We start from the raw sequence: 25,176 nt of genomic DNA on the forward strand, positions 1-25,176 counted from the left end.
TAGTCTATGTTTAATTTTTCAATTCCTTTTAGTATTTTATATACCTCAATCAGATCCCCTCTCATCCTTCTAAACTCTAAACATACAGAATGGAACAACGAATCACATTGTGAAGAAAAACAGGAGGCCCTCAATCCAGAGAAGCCGCATTCCTGACATATTCAATATTAACCCAAGTGTGTAAGATCAAAAGAAAATGTGGAATAAAATAAGATTATTAGCCCATGCCATCCTATCTCTTCCATAGAGCATCTGCAATTTACCTGACTGTTTAACGATCTTTGTACAGAATCACAGCTGGTTGCATTCAAAAAGAACTGAACTAGGAAGGGCAATTGTCTCTCGAATTAATTCTGGTAAATTTTGGTTCAGTAAAGCTTGCTGAACAAAGGTTGCTGGAATATTATTGGGCTGAGCTACCAACAGGTTTCCATATCTTAATAGATATTCCAGAAATCTTTCCCAACAAATGCTGATTGATGATGTATCTGGAAAGTTGCAGACATGGACAGTGAATTTGGGATCAGTGTTTGAAGCTCCATCACTCATATCCGTGGTAACATTAAATACAGAATGTTGACAGGTGGTTGCTACCAACTCCAATGGTGTTAATCCCATTACAATCTCATTCAGACAAGATTAACACATTGTATTTCACACTTACGCTGCGATTCTCCTGAAGAAATGACTCAGGCCGAAATTCTCCAGCCGGTCACGCCAGTGGAATTTTCTGGTCCCGCTGCCAGCGCACTCCCTCTTGTGGGTTTCCCGGCAGTGAGGGGTGGCTTCACTGGGAATTCCCATTGACGGCAGTGAAACCAAATCCCGCCACTGTTGAGAAACAAGTGGTTGGGAGACCAGAGAATCCTGTCCTAAGTATCATTTTGGGCAGAAAGTATGGAGTGATTCCTGTTGGCTGGAGGGCACGATCCTGATTGCAGACAATCACGTGAATCACACCGAGCCAGAGTCCCCAGGCATCTGATTTGCCCGGTTCAGGGTTTAGCTCTTCATTGCTAACAAGGGAGAGCTGCATTTAAATGGACCCTCAGCACTTACTCCCAGTCCAGTCAGGAGGATGGAAGCGCAGAGCAGCTCCTCGCTTTCAGGGTGCAGACCCAGCCAGACCTCTGGATGCCATAGAGGAGAGACACTGTAACCTGGAGGGGGTAGGAGACCCCTTAGAAATGTAGCTAATCCCCTTGGGGATGAGCGACCATAACATGATTAAACCTTTTATCAAGATGGAGCGTTAAGTAGTTGATTCGGAGACTAGGCTGCTGAATCTTAATAAAAGGAACTATGCAGATATGAGAAGTGAATTGGCCTTGATAGATTAGGGAGAGTTACTTAAAGGGATGACAGTGGATAGGCAATAGCAAACATTCAAGGTGCACATGGGGGAACTGCAGCAACTGTTCATTTCTGTCTGGTACAAAAGCAAAATGGGTAATAGGGCCAATCCATGGCTTACAAACAAAATTAGAAATAGTATCTGATCCAAGTAAGAATCATACAGATTGGCCAAGCAAAATAATAGGTCTGATTGGGAGCTGTCATGCGGGAGTGCCTTTAAGAACTGGATGTTTAAGCAATGTACCTTTAAGAAAACAGTGATGTCATAGAGTGGGTGGAGCTCAGCTCAGGTCAGCCATTTTGCAGGTTTTTAGTTTCAGTTTAAAAGCATTGTCTGCGTGTTTCCAGAGAGCTGCAGGTTTTGCAGTTTGGTTTTGCTGAGAGCAGCTAAAAAGTGCCTGGCTGGTTTTGCTGAGAACAGTTTAAAAGTAGAAAGCCAGTTTGCGACAGTCTCTGCCATTCTACAGAAAATATATATATCCTTTAACCTGATGTGATACTGTTTAAAGGTGTTAAGTCTCTTGGAAGTTTGAAGGAACATTTTAAGGAATTATTTACTGTTGCAATATTTTCTGAGTTATCTTTGAAGAAAGGGGTGTTAAGAGATCCAATGTTTAATTAAGATGTTAAGTTGAGTTCATGGAATAAACAGTGTTTTGTGTTTAAAAACCCACGTGTCCATAATTGTAATCCCACACCTAGGGAAAAAGGCGTGTGCTCGGAAAAGCAACAAATCCATTACAAGTAGAGGTTGGTTGAACTCCATGATACATTTTGGGGTTCTGAAAAGCCTCGCCCATAACAATTGGGGGCTCGAGGGGGATAAAAGTCTATCTATTGGATTAGCTTTTGTGAACTTAAAGACAGTGAAGGATTGTTGCTTTTCCGGTGTGGTATTTTAGTTTAAGTGGGGAGAGTGTTGTGAACAATGGCTCTCTCAGAGTCTCAGAAGGGGAATGCATGATAAGGGACAAAGAAATGGCTGAGCAATTGAATACACAATTTGGTTCTGTCTTCACAAAAGAGGACACAAATCAGATACCAGAAATGTTGCAGACTGAAAGGTTTAGTGAGAGGGAAGAACTGAGCGAGATCAATATTAGTAGAGAAATGGTGCTGGGAAAATTGATGGGATTGAAGGTGGATAAATCCCCAGGGCCTGAGAATCTGCATCCCAGAGTGCTTAAGGAGGTGGCTCTGGAAATAGTGGATGCATTGCTAGTCATCTTCCGGGATTCTATAGACTCTGGAACAATTCCTGCAGATTGGAGGGTAGCTAATGTCACTCCAATATTCAAAAAGGGAGGTAGAGAGAAAGCAGGGAATTAGAGACCAATAAGCCTAACATCGGTGGGGGGGGGGAAATTTTGGAATCCATTATCGAGGACTTTATAGCGGAATATTTAGAAAGCAGTGGCAGGATCAGTTAGACTCAGCATGGATTTATGAAGGGAAAATCATGCTTGACAAATCTGTTGGAATTCTTTGAAGATGTAACCAGTACAGTTGACAAGGGGGAGCCTTTCGATGTGATATATTTGGACTTTCAGAAAGCATTTGACAAAGTCACGCAACATTAAAGCGCATGGGATTGGGGGAAGTGTATTTAGGTGGATAGAAAACTGGTTAGCAGAGAGGAAACAAAGAGTAGGAATTAATGGGTCCTTTTCAAATCGGCAGGCAGTAACTAGTGGAGTACCACAGGGATCGGTGCTGGGACCCCAGCTATTCACAATATATATTAATGATTTGGATGAGGGAACAAAATGTACCATTTCAAAGTTTGCAGATGATATCAAGTTGGGTGGGCGGGTGAACTGTGACAAAGATGCAGGGATCCTATAGCATGATCTGGATAGGTTGGGCGAGTGGGTAAATCAATGGCAGATGGCAGATCATTTGGATAAGTGTGAGGTTATTCACTTTGTAAGCAAAAACAGGAAGGCATATTACTACCTGAATGGTTGTAAATTGGAACAGGGCAGTGTGCAGCGGGACCTGGGTGTCCTTGTGCACCAGTCGCTGAAGGTAAGCATACAGGTGCAGCAGGCGGCAAAGAAGGCTAATGGTATGTTGGCCTTCATTGTGAGAGGTTTCGAGTAAAGGAGCAGGGATATGTTGCTGCAATTATACAGGGCCTTGGTGAGGCCACACCTAGAATATTGTGTGCAGTTTTGGTCTCCTTTTCTGAGGAAGGATGTTCTTGCTCTCGAGGGAGTGCAAAAAGATTTACCAGACTGATTCCAGGGATGGCGGGACTGTCATATGAGGAGAGGTTGACTAGGTTAGGATTGTTCTCACTGGAGTTCAGAAGAATGAGAGGGGGATCTCATAGAGACTAATAAAATTCTAACAGGACTAGACAGGATAGATGCAGGGAATATGTTTCCAATAATGGGTGTGTCCAGAACCAGGGGTCACAGTATGAGGATTCAGGGCAAACCATTTTGGACAGAGATGAGGAAACATTTCTTCATCCAAAGAGTGGTGAGTTTGTGGAATTCAATACCACAGGATGTAGTTGATGCTAAAACATTGAATATATTCAAGGGATGGCCAGATATAGCACTTGGGGCAAATGGGATCAAAGGCTACGGGGAGAAAGCAGGATTAAGCTTTAAGTTGGATGATCAGCCATGATCGTGAAAAATGGCAGAGCAGGCTCGAAGGGCCAAAAGGCCTCTTCCTGCTCCTATTTTCTATGCATCTATGTATGTAATCCCATCTGGGATATGGTGGCAGCTGCAGTTAGTGCCGGCAACAAGACAAAAGAACCAGCGTCCAATGTAGGAAGAAGATTGAATGACCTCCTACGAGCTGTAAGGTCAGGTTACCAGCTCTCTACTCCTGGTATCAGTCCTGCCTGTCACCTTTAATCTCGTTCTACTTTAATCTCGTTGATGATCTTAAAATTAAAGAAAATTAGGTTCTCACACTTTCTGGCCAAGATCCTGATCACGCCAGCTGGAGCGGGCCAGGAGAATGAAAAACTGTTTGGCGCCGACCACAAATCCCATTTCGGGACTCTCCTGCAAATCTCCCGTCATAGCGGGATTTGCGCCGCGTGAAACACAGCCAGAGAACCGCCCCCTTAGTTTATCAAGAAAACCAATGCTTCTGTGCAATTGATCTGTGCATCTGTGCGAATCCAGGTAAATCCCCAAGGTTTCATCCAATATGATTGCTCCATTTTTGAATATATTAAAAGCTGAGACTGACTTATTTTTTGGTCTCTCAGGGAATCAAGTGTGGGGAGCAGAAGGGAAAGTGGAATTGAAGTAAAAGGTCGGCCATGTTTGCATTAAATAGTCCATTCTTCCTTCTGTCTCCAACACTTTCTATTTGACTTATCTCAGTGAATCTAAAATGTTATTCATGAGAGATCAGATTACCTGCAGCACCTCCTGTACCTTGAGGTACACCTCCTGGAATCAGCCCTGGTACACCTCCTGGAAGCTGTCCCGGTACACCTCCCGGGAGTTGTCCTGGAACGCCTCCTGGAATGACAGAACAGGGCAGTTAGAATTATTAGAACCCAAATAAACCCAACAGAAGAGCACACTGCTGATACTAAAGACATTCTCTCTTTGGCAGTATTCTGTCTCACGGGGAGATGGTTTTCAGTTTACTGAACTCAAATAAACTAGGATGCTAGAAATCAGCAGGTCGGGCTGAATGCGTGGACAGAAACAGAGTTAAATTTTCAGGTCAACATGACGTTTTATCGGAATAGAAAATAGAAATATTTTAAGAAATGTTTGAGATGGCTGGCGGAGGGGGTTTATGAAGAACAAAGGGAAGGTCTGTGATAGGGTGTAGGGAGGGTGATAGGGTGCAAGGATGTGTGCTCAGTCCTCTACTGTACTCCCTATACACACATAACTGTGTGGCAAGATTTAACTTCAACTCAATATCTAAGTTTGCGGATGATACGACTGTGGTGGGCCGTATCTCAAACAACGATGAATCAGACTACAGAAGTGAGATAAATCACTTGGTTGCATGGTGTATCGAAAACAACCTCTCTCTAAATGTTGGAAAGACCAAGGAACTGATCATCGACTTCAGGAAGCGTAGCACGACACACCCCCCCATCTGCATCAATGGCTCCGAAGTGGAGATGGTCGATAGCTTTATGTTCCTGGAGCTTGCCATCACCAACAGTCTGTCCTGGTCCTCTCACATTGATGCAACAGTCAAAAAAGCCCAACAACATCTCTACTTCCTACGGAAGCTAAAGAAATTTGGCATGTCTGCATCGACTCTCACAAACTTCTACAGGTGTGCGATAGAGAGCATCCTATCCGGCTGTATCATAACCTGGTATGGCAACTGCTCGGCCCAAGATCGCAAGAAACTGCAGAGTGTGGTGAACTCAGCCCAACGCATCACACAAGCTTGCCACCCCCACATTGATTCTGTATACACCTCCCGCTGCTTCAGGAAGGCAGACAGCATTATCAGAGACCACCCAGGCATTGCCTTCTTCCAGACCCTTCCATCAGGCAGAAGGTACAGAAGTCTGAAGACCTGTACATCCATGTCATGATATGCTCACAGGCACTTAATGAGATACAGACAGGCAACTAGTGGGCACAGGGAACTGGACATAACCAATCAGCAGGCAGTACATTTGGGGGTGGTTTCCCACTATAAAAGGCACGAGGTACTCACACTCCGCCTCTTTCCACTTGGGACATCTACCGAGTGAGTCCAGTGAACATATCACGTAATGCATACAACACGTGGAGAAGAGCTAGTCTGGTTCAGTCCAGATAGAGAAATCACAGCTAGGCTAGCAGAGTGTCTAACTCACATAGAACTGTGCTAACTGTGTGACAGGTTCAATAAATCAAGTTGAACTAAACTCAAGGTCTGGAGTCTACTTGAGTTATAGCTGCATCCCGTTGCAGCCCATGTTATCTCAACGTGCTTAACACGACAATCCAGACATAGGAACAGCTTCTTCCCCACAGCTACAAGACTCCTCAATGACTCCCCCTCGGTCTGATCTGTTCCCTGTAAGAACACTATTCACAACACCCTATGCTGCTCTTGCTCATGTATTTGTTTTGTTTGGCCTCTTGTTCCGCACTGTAACAAATCACTGTTTGTCGATGTACCATTTGTGAATGTTCTCTGTTGATTATTTTTTTGTCTGCTCTGTACATACTGCATACGTTCCCTCGGCCGCAGAAAAATTATTTTCACTGTACTTGGGTACATGTGACAATAAATCAAATCAAATAACAAATAGATTTCATGGTGCAAAAGCTTTTAAAGAGAGTGATAATAGGTTTGTAAAAATAACAAATGTGTGTCCAGGTGAGGTGTGAATGTCTATATATTTATTTAAGATTGGATGTAAATGTGTTGGAGGCAGTTCAGAGAGGAGTTAGCAGGCTAATATAAAAGCAAATTACTGCGGATGCTGGAATCTGAAACAAACACAGAAAATTCTGGACAATCTCAGAGATGAGCTTTGCCAAAGAGTCATCCAGACACAAAATGTTAGCTCCCTTCTCTCTCATGAATACTGTCTGCTGAGGCCTGCTGAGATTGTCCAGCATTTTCTGTTTTCGTACCAGACTGATACCTGGAATGGGTGGGCTGTCTTATGAGGAAAGGTTGGACCGGCTAGGCTTGTATCCTGGGATTTCGAAGAGTAAGAGGCAATTTGATTGAAACATAGAAGATCCTGAGGGGTCTTGACAGGGTCTTCTTGTGAGAGAATCTGGAACTAAGGGTCACTGTTTTAAATAGGGGATTGCCCATTTAAAACTAAGATGAGGCAACATATGAGGGTCGTGAATCGTTGGAACTCGTTTCTGAAAAGGAGGTGGAAGCAAAGTCAGAATATTTTTAAGACCGAGTTGGATAGATTCTTGGTAAGCATGGATAGGTTATCAGGGGTAGGCAGGATGCAGATATGAGGTTACTATCAGATCAGTGATCTTATTAAACGGTGGAGAAGGTTCAAGGGGCTGAATGACCTACTTCTGCTCAGTGTTCGTAGAACTGGATCTTGACATGTTTTAGAGATACGTATTAAAAACATAAATATCCTCACCCAAACTCCACAGTTTCAATCTTGTTCTATTTGTAGGGTCACAAGCGAATACCCTGTTATTACCCACTAACTGAATCCAGGAATTCACCAGGTGTAGCATCAAGGAACCCCAATGAAACTGAAGTCAGTGGGGATCAGGAGAAAGAATCTACACTGGTTGGAGTCGTAATCAAAGGAAGATGGTTGTAATCCTTGGAATTCAATCATCTAAGCCTCATGACGTAACTGCTGGAGTTTGTCAGGGGTGGTGTCCCAGGTCCATCCATCTTCAGCTTTTTCTTTAGTTCAGCTAAGGATGGGAGCCCACGTGCACATTTATCCAGATTTAACTTAATGTTTTATTTGCCCTGAAAATACTCTTTACATTTGTGTGTGAAGTTGTAGCAATTAATTAACACATCAAAACTAGCATCTGGTTTAATCGGAGTGTGCAACCAGTTCAAATCTCCCATCGAGCATTGGATTTGTTCTGTCTCTTCTTTAGATATACATCAATTAACCAGGATGGTGTAACACTTGCTAAATAGGATTGCGGATCTAAAGTTATTCCATATCTATTTTGCTCAACATCTAAAGCAATATATTGAACACCCTCACAAGACTGGCTGAAATTTTGTATTTGTACTCTAATCTTAATAAAACATTTCTCAAATTGCACTGTAGCCACACCATAGGAAATAACCAACAGCCATCATGAAGATGTCTGAAAGTTTAACCTTTATGATACCAATAAAAAATTGCAATATCCTGCTCTCAGCTAAACAGATCTCGTTGAAAAACATGATAACCAGCAGGCATTGTGTAGGCTATGGATGCATTTGTTTCATTTCCCGAGTTCTCTTTCTGTGCCTGCTACCTCTTTGGGTTGTTTCAAAAAAACTTCTTCTGAAACATATCACCATGCATAAATTTGTCTTTTATGTTATTTGAGAGACATTTGCATGGATATGTGTCCAAAAGCGCTGAAAAGATTTTCAAGATTTTTTTGTCACTTTTAAAAAGTATTTATTTTCAGAGGTATACATTAGAAACATGCACCTCCCAACCAGCCCGCACAGCTACAGAGTGTTCCATTTTGCAGAAATACAGGTGAATCCCAAGTTAATGCCCACCACCATTGCACCGTTAAGTACAGTCGAGATGATTTTTTTGATTTCATTTGTAAACATGGAATATTTATAATTTTATACTTTTACAAATAACATGAAAACTTACCTCCATATTTAGCAGCTTTAGCCGCCGCATATACATCTGCAATGGCAGAGGATTGGAAAGTTATGACATAGCAATGACCAGCAACATAGCAATTAGGAGAAGTAGGCAATTCAGTTCTTCGAGTTTGCTCCGCCAATCAATCAGATCATGGCTGATCTCTTCCTGGTCTCAAATCCACCTCCCTACCTGTTCCCTATATCCCTTTAACCATTTTTTAAAGTTAGAAATATATCTATTTCCGTCTTGAAACCATTTGATGACTCAGATTCCACCACACTATGAGGCAGCGAGTTCCACAAATTCACCACCCTCGGCGAGAAGTAGTTCTTCCTCATCTCAGTTCTAAATCTACCGCCTCTCAACCTATATCTGTGACCTCTCATTCTAGTTTGCCCTGCAAAGGGGAACATTGAGTCTATGTTTACTTTTTCAATTCCTTTTAGTATTTTATATACCTCAATCAGATTCCCTCTCATCCTTCTAAACTCTAAACATACAGAATGGAACAACGAGTCACATTGTGAAGAAAAACAGGAGGCCCTCAATCCAGAGAAGCTGCATTCCTGACATATTCAATATTAACCCAAGTGTGTAAGATCCAAAGAGAATATGGAATAAAATAAATTATTAGCCCATGCCATCCTATTTTTTCCATAGAGCATCTGCAATTTACCTGACTGTTTAATGGTCTTTGTACAGAATCAGTAAGAAGTCTTACAACACCAGGTTAAAGTCCAACAGGTTTGTTTCGATGTCACTAGCTTTCGGAGCGCTCCTCCTTCCTCAGGTGAATGAAGAGGTATGTTCCAGAAACATATATATAGACAGATTCAAAGATGCCAGACAATGCTTGGAATACGAGCATTAGCAGGTGATTAAATCTTTACAGATCCAGAGATGGGGTTACCCCAGGTTAAAGAGGTGTGAATTGTGTCAAGCCAGGACAGTTGGTAGGATTTTGCAGGCCAGATGGTGGGGGATGAATATAATGCGACATGAATCCCAGGTCCCAGTTGAGGCCTCACTCATGTGTGCGGAACTTGGCTATAATGTTCAGAATTGTATTTGTACAGAATCACAGCTGTTGCATCCAAAAAAACTGAACGAGGAAGGGCAATTGTCTCTCAAATTAATTCTGGTACAATTTGTTACACTAAAGCTTGCTGAACAAAGGTTGCTTGAATATCATTATGCTGCGCTACCAACAGGTTTCCATATCATAATAGATATTCCAGAAATATTTCCCAAAAACTGATGATTGATGATGTATCTGGAAAGTTGCAGACATGGACAGTGAATTTGGGATCAGTGTTTGAAGCTCCATCACTCATATCTGTGGTAACATTGAATACAGAATGTTGACAGGTGGTTGCTACCAACTCTGGTGGTGTTAATCCCATTATAATCTCATTCAGGCAAGAATAACACTTGAATTTCACACTTACGCTGCGATTCTGCCGAAGAAATGACTCAGGCCAAAATTCTCCAGCTAGTCATGCTGGTGGAATTCTCTGGTCCCGCTGGCAACGCACCCCCTCTTGTGGGTTTCCCGGCAGTGAGGGGTGGCTTCAATGGGAATTCCCATTGACAGCAATGAGACCAGAATCCTGCCGCTGCTGAAAAACACGCGGCTGGGGGACCGGACAATCCTGCCCTCTAAGTATCATTTTGGGCAGAAAGTACAGAGTGATTCCCGTTGGGTGGATAGCAGTCCCTCATGTGAGTCACACTGAACCAGAGTCCGTAGACATCACTGATTTGCCCAGTTCAGGGCTCAGCTGTTCATTGCTAACATGGGAGAGCTGCATTTAAATGGGCCCTCAGCACTCACTCCCAGTCCAGCCAGGAAGATGGCAGTGCAGAGACCTGATCCTCGCTTTCAGGGTGCAGACCCGGCCAGGCTTCTGGATGCCATAGTGGAGAGACACAATAACCCCGAGGGGTAAATGACCCCTAAGCAATGTGGCTAATCCCATCTGGGACGTGGGGGCAGCTGCAGTTTTTGCCAGCAGCATGACAAGGAGGAATGGCATCCAATATAGGAAGAAGACTGAATGACCGCCTACGAGTTGTAAGGGTAAGTTACCAGCTCTCTCCTCCTGATATCAGTCCTGCCTGTCACCTTTAATCTCGTTCTACTTTAATCTCATTAATGAGCTTAAAGCTAATGTAAATAAGGCTCTTGCCATTTCTGGGCAAGATTCTGATCACACCAGCTGGAGCAGGTCAGGCGAATGGGAAACTGTTTGGCACCGACCGCAAAACTAATTTTGGGACTGTCCCACAAATCTCCCGTCATAGCGGGATTTGAGCTGGGTGCAACGCAGCCAGAGAACCGCCCCCTTAGTTTATCAAGCAAACCAATGCTTCTGTGCAATTGATCTGAGCTAATCCAGGTAAATCCCTAAGGTTTTATTCAATATGATTGTGCCACCTATGAATATATTTAAGGCTGAGACAGACTTATTTTTTGGCCTCTCAGGGAATCAAGTGTGGGGAGCAGAAGGGAAAGTGGAGTTGAAGAGAGAGGTTGGCCATGTTTGCGTTGAATGGTCCATTCTTGCTTCTATCTCCATCGCTTTCTATTTGACTTATCTTAGTGAATCTAAAATATTATTCATGAGAGATCAGATTACCTGCAGCACCTCCTGTACCTCTAGGTACACCTCCTGGAATCAGCCCTGGTACACCTCCTGGAATCAGTCCTGGTACACCTCCTGGAATCAGTCCTGGTACACCTCCTGGAAGCTGTCCTGGTACACCTCCTGGAAGCTGTCCTGGTACTCCTCCTGGAATGACAGAACAGGGCAGTTAGAATTATTAGAATCCAAATAAACCCAACAGAAGAGCACACTGCTGATACTAATGCCATTCTCTCTTTGGCAGTACTTTTTCTCACGGGGAGATGGTTTGCAGCTTACAAAAGCAAAATAACCCGGATGCTAGAAATCTGAAATAAAGACAAAGCGCTGGAAATGCTCAGCAGATCGGGCTGAATGCATGGGCAGAAACAGAGTTAATTTTTCAGGTCAACACGACTTTTATCGGGATATAAAATAGAAATATTTTCAGAAATGTTTTGATGGCGGGCGGGGGGGGGGGGGGCATTTAGGAAGAACAAAGGGAAAGTCTGTGATTGTCTGGATGACTCGGGATAAGCCATGGTCAAAAGGAAGAAGGAGGCATATGACATGCATAGGCAGCTGGGATTAAGTGTATCCCTTGAAGAGTATAGAACTTGTCGGAATGGAGTTAAGAGAGAAGTCAGGAGGACAAAAAGGGAACATGAGATTGTCTAGGCAGATAAGTCAAAGGAAAATCCAAAGAGCTTTTACAGATACATGAAGGGTAAAAGGGTGACTAGGGAGATGGTAGGGTCTCTTAAGGACAAACAAGATCATCTATGTGCAGATCCACAAGGTATGGGAGAGGTCATAAATCAATATTTCTCATCAATATTTACTGTACAGAAAGACACGAATCTTAAGGAAATAAAAAGTGATGTCTTGAGGAGTATGCATTATACAAAGAAGGAGGTGCTGGAGGTATTAAAGCGCATCAAGATAGATAAATCCCCAGGACCTGATGAAATGTATCCCAGGATGTTGTGGGATGCTAGGGAGGAAATTGCCAGCCCCCCAGCTGAGATATTTGAATCATCGACAGCCACAGGAGAGGTGCCTGAAGATTGGAGGGTAGCAAATGTTGTGCCCTTGTTTAAAAAGGGCTGTAGGGATTAGCCTGGGAACGACAGATCGGTTAGTCTTACTTCTGTAGTGTTTAAATTGTTAGACGGTATTCTGAGAGATAGGATCTATAGGCATTTAGACACGCAAGGGATAATTAGGGAAGTCAGCATGGCTTTGTAAGGGGAAAGTCATGTCTCGCGAATTTGATTGAGTTTTTTGAAGGGGTAACCAAGAAGGTAGATGAGAGCAGTGTGGTCGACGTTGTCTACACGGACTTTAGCAAGGCCTTTGACAAGGTACTGCATGGTAGGTTGTTGCAAAAGGTTAAATCCCACGGAATCCAGGGTGAGACAGCCAATTGGATTCAAAATTAGCTTGGCGACTGAAGCCAAAGGGAGGTAGTGGAGGGATGTTTTTCAAACTGGAGGCCTGTGACCAGCGGTGTGCCTCAGGGATATGTGTTGAGTCCCCGTTACTTGTTATATATATTAATGATTTGGGTGAGAATGTAGGAGGCATGGTTAAGAAGTTTGCAGATGACACCAAGATTGGTGGCAGAGTGAATAGTGAAAAAAGTTATACAAGATTGCAACAGGATATTGACGAATTGGGGCAGTGGGCCGATGAATGGCAGATGGAGTTTAATTTGGATAAATGTGAGGTGATGCATTTTTGGAGATCAAATCAGGGCAGGACCTGCTCAGTTAATAGTAGGGAGTTGCAGAGAGCTACAGAACAAAGAGACCTAGGGGTGCAGGTTCATAGCTCCTTGAAGGTGGTGTCGCAGTTGGACAGGGTGATGAAGAAGGCCTTCAGAATGCTAGGTTTTATTGGTCAGAATATTGAATACAGGAGTTGGGACGTCTTGTTGAAGTTGTACAAGACATTGGTAAGACCACAGATGGAATATTGTGTACAGTTCTGGTCACCCTATTATAGGAAGGATATTGTGAAACTAGAAAGAGTGCAGAAGAGATTTACGAGGATGCTACCAGGACTTCATAGTCTGAGTTATAAGGAGAAGCTGGATAGGCTGGGATTTTTTTCCCCTGGAGCGTAGGAGGCTTAGGGGTGATCTTATAGAGGTCCATAAAATAACGAGGAGCATCGATAAGGTAGATAGTCAACATCTTTTCCCAAAGGTAGAGAAATCTAGAACTAGAGGGGAAAGGTTTAAGGTGAGAGTGGAGAGATACAAAAGAGACCAGAGGGGAAATTGTTTCACACAGAGGGTGGTGAGCATTTGGTACGAGCTGCCAGAGGCAGTGGTGGAGGCAAGTACAATTATTTCCTTTAAAAAACAGTTAGACAGTTACATGGGCAGGGTGGGTATAGAGGGATAGGGGCCAAATGCGGGCAAGTGGGACTAGCTTAGTGATAGAAACTGGGCGGCATGGACAAGCGGGGCCGAAGGGCCTGTTTCCATACTGTAAACACCTATAGGGTGCAGGGAGGGTGAAATTAAATCACAAATAGATTTCATGGTGCAAAACATTTAAAGAGAGTGGTAATAGGTTTGTTAAAAAAAACAACATACATGTGTGTCCAGGTGAGTTGTGAATGGCTATATAACAACCATTACAGTGCAACATGAAGGGATAAATAAAGAAACTAAATAAAACCAACGTGCAAAAATAGGCTGTAATAGGTCTATCCGGACTCAAGATGGATTTCCAACAACTTTAGAAAGTAAACTTCCACCTCCATTATAAACCGTACCCTCCATTTTTGTAGTCCGTTGTTTTTTAGCTCCACCCCGTGGCCACCTGTCCTTGGCTGTTCAGTTGTTCCCATTAACACATTCCGCTATCTCACGGTGGCATTGTGGATAGCACAATTGCTTCACAGCTCCAGGATCCCAGGTTCGTGTCCGGCTTGGGTCGCTGTCTGTGCGGAGTCTGCACATCCTCCCAGTGTGTGCGTGGGTTTCCTCCGGGTGCTCCGGCTTCCTCCCGCAGTCCAAAGATGTGCAGGTTAGGTGGATTGGCCATGATAAATTGCCCTTAGTGTCCAAAATTGCCCTTAGTGTTGGGTGGGGTTGCTGGGTTATGGGGATAGGGTGGAGGTGTTGACCTTGGGTAGGGTGCTCTTTCCAAGAGCCGGTGCAGACTCGATGGGCTGAATGGCCTCCTTCTGGACTGTAAATTCTATGAATAACCTTTTGCCACCATTAGCACCCTTCAGCCCTTCATGGCACTATTAACACTCCCCTTTGTCTTATATCTAGGATAGATTTGTCCACATCTCCTTTGCCCCAACTTATCCCTGGTCTTCTATTCTGCCCCACTTCCTCCGGGACCCCTATCCAACTATATAATTCTGTACATTTCAACCTTGCTTCAGTTCTACAGAAGGATTTTTTCGTAGAATCACAGAATCTCTGCAGTGCAGAAGGAGGCCATTTGGCCCATCAAGTCTGCACCAACCCTCTGAAAGAGCTCTCCGCCTAGACCCATGCCCCCACTCAATCCCCATAACCTTGTAACCCCACCTAACATTTCGTGCACTAAGGGCAATTTATCAAGGCCAATCCACTGAATCTGCACATCTTTGGACTGTGGGAGGAAACTGGAGCACCCGGATGAAACCCATGCAGACATGGGGAGAAAATGCAAACTCCACACAGACAGTAACCCGAGGTTGGAATTGGGCCCGGGTCCCTGGCGCTGTGAGGCAGCAGTGCTGACCACTGAGCCACCGTGCCACCTAATTTACAAAGTAATGCAGTTCGGTTAGTTTCGATCCGAAACGTCAACTCTTCATAGATGCTGCCAGACCTGCTGAGGTTTTCCAGAATTTTCTCTTTTCATTTCAGATTTCCAGCATCCGCAGTATTTTGCTTTTATTTATTACCTATTAATCTCAACCATGGGAAAACTTGAACTGTCCTTGAAGTCACAGTTTTAGGGAGAATACCAGATTTGTACACCCTTTCACATACATCAGTTGATAAATTACATAAACACTCTTGACTAGTGCTGTCCACCGTGCACAAGAATCTGAGATAAATGTGCTAAATGTCATTTATGATGGAAGTAGTACCCAGGGGCCCAATTATGTATGTCTAATGCTTAATTCTAGTAACGTCTTGGTACTGACAGGTATGGTTGAAACACTGCAATGCTGCAAGAGGAAAAAGAACCCAGTTTAAAATTCTGATAAATCCTCCTGAATCGCCACTCAGTGCTCCCACCAGCAAGAAAACCGGAGTGCTTCCCTCTGACACTAGGGGTGCTGGAGAGCCGAGATTCACAGCATGCAAATGGGCTATCACTTTGCTCATGTGAATCCGCCCGATTCTCCAGGCGAGTGATTCGCTGGGGTCGGGAATCACCTCGTTAGCCTGTCAAGCTGGAGCAGCGTTTAAGCGATCCACTCACCACAAATTCCAGCCAAGGAGATGGCTGCACGAAGACCAACACCAATGTTCCTGGTTGCTGACATTGAAAGGATGCTGGACACAGTTGAGAGGAGGGAAGTCCCTTTCCTCAGGGTGGGCTGCAGACATCAGCTATCTGCCATGAACCAAGCCTGGTATGAGGTGGCAGAGGCATTGAGTGCTGGCAGCCTGAACAGGAGGACTGGCATGTAATGCAGAAAGAAGGTGAATTACCTTCTTCGAGCTGCTAGGATGAAGGACCACCTGTGTGCCCGAAGCATCACTCCAGTCCCTAATCCCTGCCATCTGCCTTTACCCACTTTGGCTAGACACCTTGACCACATATACCACCAGCTATAAATATACCCACCCTGGCCTGTCGGTGCCTCACAGTGTCCTTTCTGTGACCCAAGGATGAATAGGCCACAACAGAAGGATGTGTCATAAGACGGGTGGGAGCATTCTGGAGATATGCATCTGCAACCCCTCGGAAGAGAGGGCCATTGAACTTCCGGGGGAGGCAAATGAGCGAGCAATCATTGACATTGTGTTCGATATATACCAAAGAAGAGAGTCCAATGCAACTTTATCCAGATGTCCTATCTCAGGTGAATCTTTCATTTCCCAAATTCTTGTCCTTCCCAAAAACTGACCCCATGTCCTTTGTATTCCAGGATCACCACCAGATGAAGCGGGGTTGTCCGGACTTCATGCCCCACCACCTAAACCCCCAAGAACATCCTGCAGCAGACCTCCAGGGAGGACACTGAATCCTCAGCACTGCATTCACCTGCACCATCCACCAGTGCAGAGACAACCACATCGGTGGACATGTTAGTGGAAGGCTCCCGTGTTACCCTCTGGTGAGCACCACACACTGGCTAGCACGTCAGGTGGAGGCAGGAACTCCTGACCGGCCAGTAGGAGAGCTGCCCGATCCCAGGAAACAGCTGCCCCCATGACATATGTTGCACTGCTGGAAGAGGTTATCCCATCACTGGTCCAGATGCAAATTCAGAGCCAAACCTCACAGGAGGGTGTGTCAGCAACATCCCAGCGCCTACAATTCAGCTGAGGGACACAACGCTTTCACAGAGGGATATATTCGAGGTACAGAGGGGCATGGTTCACTCACTGAGGGACATGTCGCAGTCACAGAGCACCATGGCTGAGGTCTTTGAAGCCATGATACAGGCAATGATGGGCCTCCAGGACTGGCTGTTCCAGATGATGTTGAGGCTATGAAGCTCACTCCGACTGCCCGACATCCCATGGAGTAGCCCAAGGGCCAGCGAGCACCCCAAGGGAGGATTGGTGATGGGGCCCACCTCGGAGCCTCCCACCAGGGAGGTGCTGGAGGTCCCCAGCCCTTCTGAATTCCCCCTTCCTGACGCAGGCACATCTCATGGGAAGCGACTGAAAGGCTGACACATCATCACCTGTGACACCCGAAAGGCAGCTGGGCCCCTCCAGATCCAGGCCCTCCAGAGGACGACCACCGAGGGCATCTGAGGCCAGCCGGGTGCGGAAATAAGCTGGCTGCCTCCATTCTATTAAACACATTTACATTACCACTCTGAGCTGGCTCTACCTCACATAGGCGGGTTGTGGATGTCAGTGCACCTCGTACCCACAGGAGTCCCACAGGCCTTCTATCCTCACCAAAAACTGACAGGACATAAGAGCAGCAGCGTGAAGCACCTGGATCTGACAGCATCCTCAGTCTATGACCCCAAACCTCGCTCCATCTCCCACCAAACCTCCCCCCCCAAAAGAACAGGCCCAAAAGGAGGAGCACCAATCGCACAACCAGGGATCATCTGGGCGCTGTCAAAAAGACTTGAGTCAGACTTTCTCAGATAATGAGGAACACCAGAACTCATCTCACAGCGAGTCATCATCATTCTTCATTCTGCCGAGGAAACCCGCTGACCCTGCCAGCCCAGGCCCGGGTGCGATGCTGAGATGACCCTTGGAGGGCAGGAAGGGGAGCCTTGGTTGTAGGAAGAGGGGAGATGTTGAGGGGCAGGGAGCAAGGGGTGGGGTAACAGGGTGATGGAAAGGGGGAATGAAAGAGTAAAGAGAAGTGGGCTTGAACAGGTAAGGGCGTGTGGGTAATGGGACAGGAAGGCTTGGGGACATTGAGAGTGATGGTGATGTAGATGCCAGACTGTTGGCCGCATAGTCGGTGAATCGTGTCTGGGTAAGAGTATCCCTGGTTTGATGACCCTGGCCATGCCCTGTTGAGCAAACTCTGGGTACTCCATGGGATCCCGATGATGCTCTCCTGGTCCTCCTCAGCTGACAGGGCCTGAAGTCCCTCCTCCTCTATCAAGTTTCCCGCTACTGTGCCAGGTTGTACAACACGCAACACGCCACCACGATGCCCGAGACCCTCTGAGGGTGGTTTGCAGTTTGCATCACCAGAGGGCTCCAGACAGCCAAAGTGCATCTTCAGCAGCTCAATCCTCGATAACCCGCTTCATTATAACGGTTCTCCGCCTCGGTCTGGGGTCTCTGCACAGGCGCCATCAGCCATGACCTCAGCGGGTAGGCCTTGTCACCCACTAGCCAACCCTTTACCTGGGGGGTGGGGGGCATCTCAAAGGCGCAGGGAATCTCAGTGTCCTGTACACTATCTTGATAGCATGCATATAGGTATATGATGTACTGCTGGTGATCACACACCAACTGCACGCTCAGGGCATGGAACCCCTTCCTGCTGATGAAGGGCACCCCTTGTGTAGAGTTGTTTGGAGGGTGACATGGATGCCATTGATAGTGCCCTGAACCTGGGATATGGCAGCAATGACAGATAGTAATGCAGCCCAGTTACCCTGGTGGGATTGGTCCAGGATAAAAGTGATCCAGTCTGAGGTCTGGGAATATTGGGAGTCAGTGACATCGCGGATACAACTGTGCTCAGATGTTTGGGAAATCACGCACATGTCCCTGCTCGAGCCCTGGAAGAACCCGGAGGCACAAATGTTGAGGGCAGCCGTTAATTGACAGCCATTGAGAGCGGGCGTCCTCCTCCTATCCCAGGTTCACCACCACCTGGCACAAAGGTCGTGTGGTTTCCTCATTTAGGCAGAGCAGTTTAGGCATGGTGTCCGACAACTCCTTGTAGAACCATTGCCGATGGTAGGCACGAGCCGTATAGATTAGCTGCCTTTGTTCCCTCCCCTCGGTCTGATGGACAGCCGGCACTTGAGCCTCACCAGTAGGCTCCTGCAGTTCTGCAGCAGGCTCCTGTCATGCAGGGTGTTGCCTGGACTTGGGCCTGACACCCTTGCCACCGTACATCAGCGATGGCAGGAGTGGCCAAGCAGACAGCAGGTATCGCTGGCTGTGTTCGGAATTCCATATCTGTTAAGGGGAGGGGAGGGAGACATTCGGCAAGGGCATGCATCCCTTCACCATCCATTCACCCCAACTCCCACTGCCCAGCGCTGCGTTACTGAGCCAGTGACAGAGATCTAGCCGGGTCACTTACACTGTCCCATGACCCCCGACATTGCTCCACTGCCTCCGGTCATGGTGACCCCTCCCTTCATTCCCTGAGTGATGGTGAGCCTCATGGTCTGGTGACAGTGACACCCCTGTGTAGCCTCATGGACATGAGGCTCAAGCCGTGCCTATGACTGCCTGTTCCACTGAGCTAAGCTTGGATATTGAGCCGGGGATATAGCCGGGATCTTATTGAAGGTGCACAGTCGAGGGGAGGCTCCAGGTTATCTGGATTCTGGGAGGGCACAGGTTCTTGCAGAGGCGAGGAGAGATGGCCGAGAGATGGTCAGCAGTGAACGTCATATGCTGCCTTTTTCCTGACTATCGGCTGCACTCCTACCAGCAGGGCAGCCACCGATGTACCTGGCACTCTGGACTTGCACCCTCATCGACATTCCCCCAGCCTTGTGCCTGCCTGCCAGAAGAGTGGCAGCTGCCTGTGTGGTGGAGATGTTCATACTGTGCAGACATACGGCTCTATGTTAAGATGCTGAAGTGAGGGCACAGTCTAAAGATGAGAGATGTGAGCCTTTGCTGGGAGCTTTGCAGCTATGAGATATTGAGATATTTAACACTGAGATTGTGTCAGAAAACTGTTTGTGTCTCCTGGGTGAGTCCAGGTTTCATACTCATACTATGTGACACAAATAGGGCTAGTTTGACTGGCAGGGCTGCAGAATTCACCTGAGGCTTAGGAGTGGGTTAGCAGATGGCCTCACCAATGAGGTTATATCCTGGTAGGGGCTGTGTGCCAAAGAATGTTTCAGCGGCCAGCATGTGTTCTTTGTGTGGACTCTGCTAATCCTCTGCTTCATCTGCCGTGGACCTGTGCATGAGGTGTCCCAATACTCGGTGGCCCTGAGAGTCAGCTTGGCCATGCCCATCCATTTGATCAGATTGCTGATACAATGATTAGGGTGACAGATGGGTGGGGTGAATGGAAATCTACCCAGGAGGCCTCAGAGCTTTCCAACGAAACTGACAACATTCAACAGTTTAAATGGTCAGGAGCTTGAAAGTTTTAGATGCAAGGGTGAGTTGCTGATCCTCCACAGCTGCAGTCGGAACTTCAGCCACAGTCCATTTCCCAGTGAAGCCACCCCATGCTGCTGGGAAACCCTCAGGGGGGAGTAATCAACCAGTGAGAATTTTGACTGATGAATTTAATTGTTATGTGCAATTGGTACTTCAAGAAAATTTTCCCCATTCATTTTCTGTGCTCAATAATACAATAAAATTTGATGCTTTAACAAGTGACAAAAATAAAAAGATTACCTCCATATTTAGCAGCTTTAGCTGCCGCATATCCATCTGAAATGACAGAGGATTGAAAAATTAGAACAAGAGCAACAACCAGCTACTTACAGAATAGGAAAATGTGTCATTTTATAATGCCTTTTATGAAATATTTATCATTAATTTAAAAAAATTCAAATCTACCTAACAAAGTATAGGGACCTTTAATCACAAGAAAACATGGGTGGGATTTTGGGCAGGGAAGGAAATTCCTACAAAAAAGTCATCGGACATTTGACTGCCTCAACAGATTTTCTGGAAAATCCCTCAGCCATGAAATAAATGAAGGTCCACTTGTACTATTTAGCTCCATCATAAAAAATGCATAGGCAATTGAGACAATTCTTTCTGATGTGGATGAAAGTGCCAGCTTCATAAAGGTGGCAGTGTTGCCCACCATTGTGTAGTCTCTTAAGGCAGCTGGCACTGAACCTCAGGTGACACTGGTACCATCTTGGTCTTGGGGCAAATGTTGGCAAGTGCCACCTTGGAATCATAATTGTCCAGAATTGTGTCATACACCTGGTTGTGTGAGTGTTGAGGCACAGTACAAGGACACAGTACACGATGATCACAACATTGAAACATTCCATTTATGTCAATGAATCTAAAATGTTATTAAAGATGAAATTACCTGAAATGCCTCCTGGAATAGTTCCAAGAAAACCCCCTTGAATCTGTCCTGGTATACCTCCTTGAATGTAAGAACAAGTGAGTTGTAATCATTAGATCTTCAACAAATTCAACAGTAAATTGTACTATTGGCATTATATTTTTCACAGTATTACTAGGCCTCACTCCTCACCGCATCACTCCTTCCCACTCCCTATGGGGCCTCCATGTCCATATGCTAACTTAATACCAAACCATGACCCCAAATGGCCCCTTATAGCCCCATTTCAAATTAATGTCAATCACCTTGGCCCTTACACCCTTTATGCCAACTCACCCAGAAATCACCATGGATAGCCCTCAGGTGCCATGTTGAGATGAAACAAAATAAAGACTCCACAATATTAAAAGTCACACTCCATTCATGAAAGCCCATTCAAGTTCATGGGGAGTTTGCACGTTCTCCCCGTGTCTGCATGGGTCTCACCCCCACAACCCAAAGATGTGCAGGGTAGGTGGATTGGCCAGGCTAAACTGCCCCTTAAAATTGGATTTAAAAAAAATGAAAGCCCATTCAAAACATTTAAATCTCAAGTTCTTAATCCTTTATGAAAGCAGATTTCTATTCATACCCCCACATGAAACACAACTAATCCTTCAATAACTTATTTCAGCTGTCAATCAAGCTGTGAACTGAGAATCCCCTGCTGAGCTAATTATACATGGGGATCGCAGAGGAGCATTCATACTGGTATAATAATAGGCTTTGGGGAAATGTCAACAAATAACCATTGTATCTAATATAGCAGAGATTTTCCAACTCTCACCAACACGGGCAGCCTGTTTTTTTATTTCTTAAAGGGCTAGAAATTTAAATAATTTCACATCATGACAGTTCTACAGACATAAACACAAGAGCATTTTGGTCAATGCTCCCACATTGCAGGTTAAGACCTCCACTACAGAGAAAATGGAGTCTGTATGAACTTAGCACTGAGTTTAAATGGTTCTGCTGAGTTTGGTTTCTCTCATGTCTGAGTAACACTCTGCCCTCTTACGGCTAACAGTGCAATTGGGATGTTGTAAATGGGGATCTAGACTTCCACATCCAGGTCACATCCCACCATTTTTTAAGCTCTGTGGAGTCTCCATGGTTCTGTGAAAATTCAGGCCTATTACAAATGTTGGATTGCTGCATTCATTTACAGAGCCGATGGTGGAAAGTAATCATAAATTCAAATGGCTTACTTCTTCAACTGAATTAGCAAAAATGCTATTTGATCTAGAAGAAACAGTTTATTCCATGTTTAGATGTGTGAATTGCAGGTCTTGTGCTATTAAACATTATCGATGGAATCATCAGTCAGCCTTTTTAAATTGTAGTTCTACACTATTAAAAATGATTCATCACCATAAACCGATTTTTTTCTTTTTTTAAGTTCTAGATGGGCTGTGTGCATCACTGACAAGACCAGCATTTGTTGCTCATACTTAATTGTGTAGATGCAATCCATTTGAAGCAGAATGCGCTTATAAATTGTCTTCCGCATTCTATCTAAAATCTCATGGTATAATTTTTGATCTAATCTTTTAATGATGCCAAATTGTGGAAGTTTGGTCAGTACAGAGGAAGGCCGAAAAAAGTTACAGGAGGCAACTGGAATGACAAATAATAGGGGAATGAACAAATATTTGGCAAATGAAGTTTCAACTGTTAATGGTCTACTATCTTTACTCACCCCCCCATGGCAAGGTGAACCTATCCAGTTGAACATATTGTTAGCTTTACACCTCAACTAAGATACATTTCACACCATGTAAGGAAATTAGTCAGCTTTACCAGCTATAGACTGGGTCCTAAAAGAAAATGTCCTCCTATGCGGAGTTTTCAAACCAGCAAAGCTATCTCTGCATAGAGTATATCGACAGGTACATTATAGCAGAAATTCTCTTGTTAAGTTAACCAATATCAGCACTTAGAAGCCTAACTTAAGGATTCTAGGCTGCTGTTATCTATATGTTAGCTCATAATGATATAGGTATGAGACCACAACTCTTCTATATTTTTATAGATATGTATTATAAGAATCAATTATAGATTATTGGCACAAATCTGCAGTTTCGAAACTTAATGCTCCCTCCAGTGGAAAAACGGGAGTGGTTCCCGCTGGTGCTAGGAGTGCAGCAGAGGTGGGATTTACAACATACAAATGGGCTATTACTCTGCCCAAGGGAATCTCGCCCGATTCCCAATTTCTCCAGGCGATGATTCGCTGGGGTCGGGAATCACCTTGTTGGCCTGACAAGCTGGAGCAGCTTTTAAATGCTCCACTCACCCCACATTGTCATTCCAGCCAAGGAAATGGCTACACGAAGACCGGTACCAAGATTTTTGGATGCTGGTGCTGACCGAATGCTGGATGCTGTCGAGGAGAGGAGGAGCATCCTCTTCCCCAGGGTGGGGCAAAGACACCAGCCAGTAGTCATGAACCGAGCCTGGGATGAGGTAGCGGATGCTGTGAGTGTTGGCAGCCTCACCAGGTGAAATGAAATGAAATGAAAATCGCTTATTGTCACAAGTAGTCTTCAATGAAGTTACTGTGAAAAGCCCCTAGTCGCCACATTCCGGCGCCTGTTGGGGAGGCTGGTACGGGAATTGAACCGTGCTGCTGGCCTGCTTGCTCTGCTTTAAAAGCCAGCGATTTAGCCCAGTGAGCTAAAACAGTTAGGGAGTGTGTGGGGTGTAGATCTGGTAGAGTTGGGGAATGTAAGGGGTGCAGATCTAGCAGAGTTGGAGAATGTGAGAGGTGTAAATCTGGTAGAGTTGGAGAATGTGAGGGGTGTAGATCTAGCAGAGTTGGAGAATGTGATGGGTGTAGATCCAGCAGAGTTGGAGAATGTGATGGGCGTGACAGGGGCTGTGTCAATAAGGGTTTCAGCTGCCATTGGTGCTTGTAGCATTTGAGTGGAGTAAACTCTGCTAATCCCCGGCCCCACCTTCTGTGGAGTTGTGCAACTAGGGAGCCCAATGAGGTGTCCCAATATCTGGTGGTCCGACAAGTTCATTTGGCCACACCCATCCCCTTGATTAGGGTGCTGACACATGAAGAGTCCCAGATGGGTGGGGTAAATGGAAATCTATGTGATCGGTGACCTTAGAACATTTCAAGGAAACTGACAGCATTCCACAGTTTAAAGTTAGGAGCTTGAAACTAACAAGTGAGTAGTCAGTTGCTAGTCTTTTACAGCAGCGAAACAACATTCAGGCACAGCACCCCGATCCCGAGGGAGACACCCTCAGTCCACACATGTGACCAAATCAGCCCCTATTAGCCCCAGGTCACCAGGCATACCCCTAACAACCCAAAAACAAAATTGAAGGCTCTTACCCCTTACTCCACCTCAAAGGCCGTGACCCCAAGAACCTATTTTTAAATACTTGCACCAAATCACGACCATATGACTCCTGGCTGCAGAGGGCAGAGCACAACCGGGTTGTGCATCCAGCTTCCAGCCCGTTAAATGCATTCAAATTCATGCATATTAGGTGTTTGCATGCCCAAGCTTTTGCGAGGTGAGAAGCATATTATGGCTGGCGGGGCAAGACCAGAGACTCAGGATGGGTCAGCTGGTGGCGCCGATCCAGTTTTTGGGCCGATGCGGAAGTCTCTGCCAAATTGGGATTCCCAGTTTTAGCAGGGTGGAGCGGAGATTAGGCCCCTATATTATAGTAATGAAGGCTATCTATTAAGTACAGCTATGACATGACAATTCTACTTAGACTACATCCAATTTTAAAATCCACCTTAAGTAACAATTTGGATATTTGAACAAATATTGATTTGAGGAAGATTATACTTATAATCCAGTATAATTTCTTAGTGATAAGGAGTGTCTTTGTCTCAACCTTTTTTAAGGGGAATTCCTTTTTGAACACAACCCTTTGTGTCCTAAACATGGCTAACCTATGTTTCTGTGTGTTGATATTTTGCCTTTACTTCTTTTGGTTCTTGTCCACTGGTTCTCGACCTTTCAGCCAACGGGAACAG

General features: G+C 45.3%; 1 protein-coding gene across 20 annotated transcripts in view; it reads right to left on the bottom strand.

The window, feature by feature from the left end:
- Positions 1-25,176, bottom strand: part of LOC140386732 (uncharacterized) — a 387,270-nt gene that overhangs the window by 231,669 nt on the left and 130,425 nt on the right. For 18 of the 20 annotated variants that reach the window (XM_072469351.1, XM_072469358.1, XM_072469363.1 and 15 more), the window contains 5 exons: positions 21,150-21,209; positions 20,495-20,530; positions 11,278-11,430; positions 8,642-8,677; positions 4,749-4,853 (listed from right to left, as the gene is read on the bottom strand). The exons of 1 other annotated variant lie outside the window; for it this stretch is intronic. In XM_072469351.1, coding sequence (XP_072325452.1) covers positions 4,749-4,853; positions 8,642-8,677; positions 11,278-11,430; positions 20,495-20,530; positions 21,150-21,209 — 390 coding nt within the window. The remainder of the gene's footprint in view (positions 1-4,748; positions 4,854-8,641; positions 8,678-11,277; positions 11,431-20,494; positions 20,531-21,149; positions 21,210-25,176) is intronic. One more of the 20 variants, XM_072469353.1, reaches the window with a different exon arrangement.

The sequence above is a fragment of the Scyliorhinus torazame genome, chromosome 12 (assembly GCF_047496885.1).
Source record: "Scyliorhinus torazame isolate Kashiwa2021f chromosome 12, sScyTor2.1, whole genome shotgun sequence".
NCBI classification, from domain to species: domain Eukaryota; kingdom Metazoa; phylum Chordata; class Chondrichthyes; order Carcharhiniformes; family Scyliorhinidae; genus Scyliorhinus; species Scyliorhinus torazame.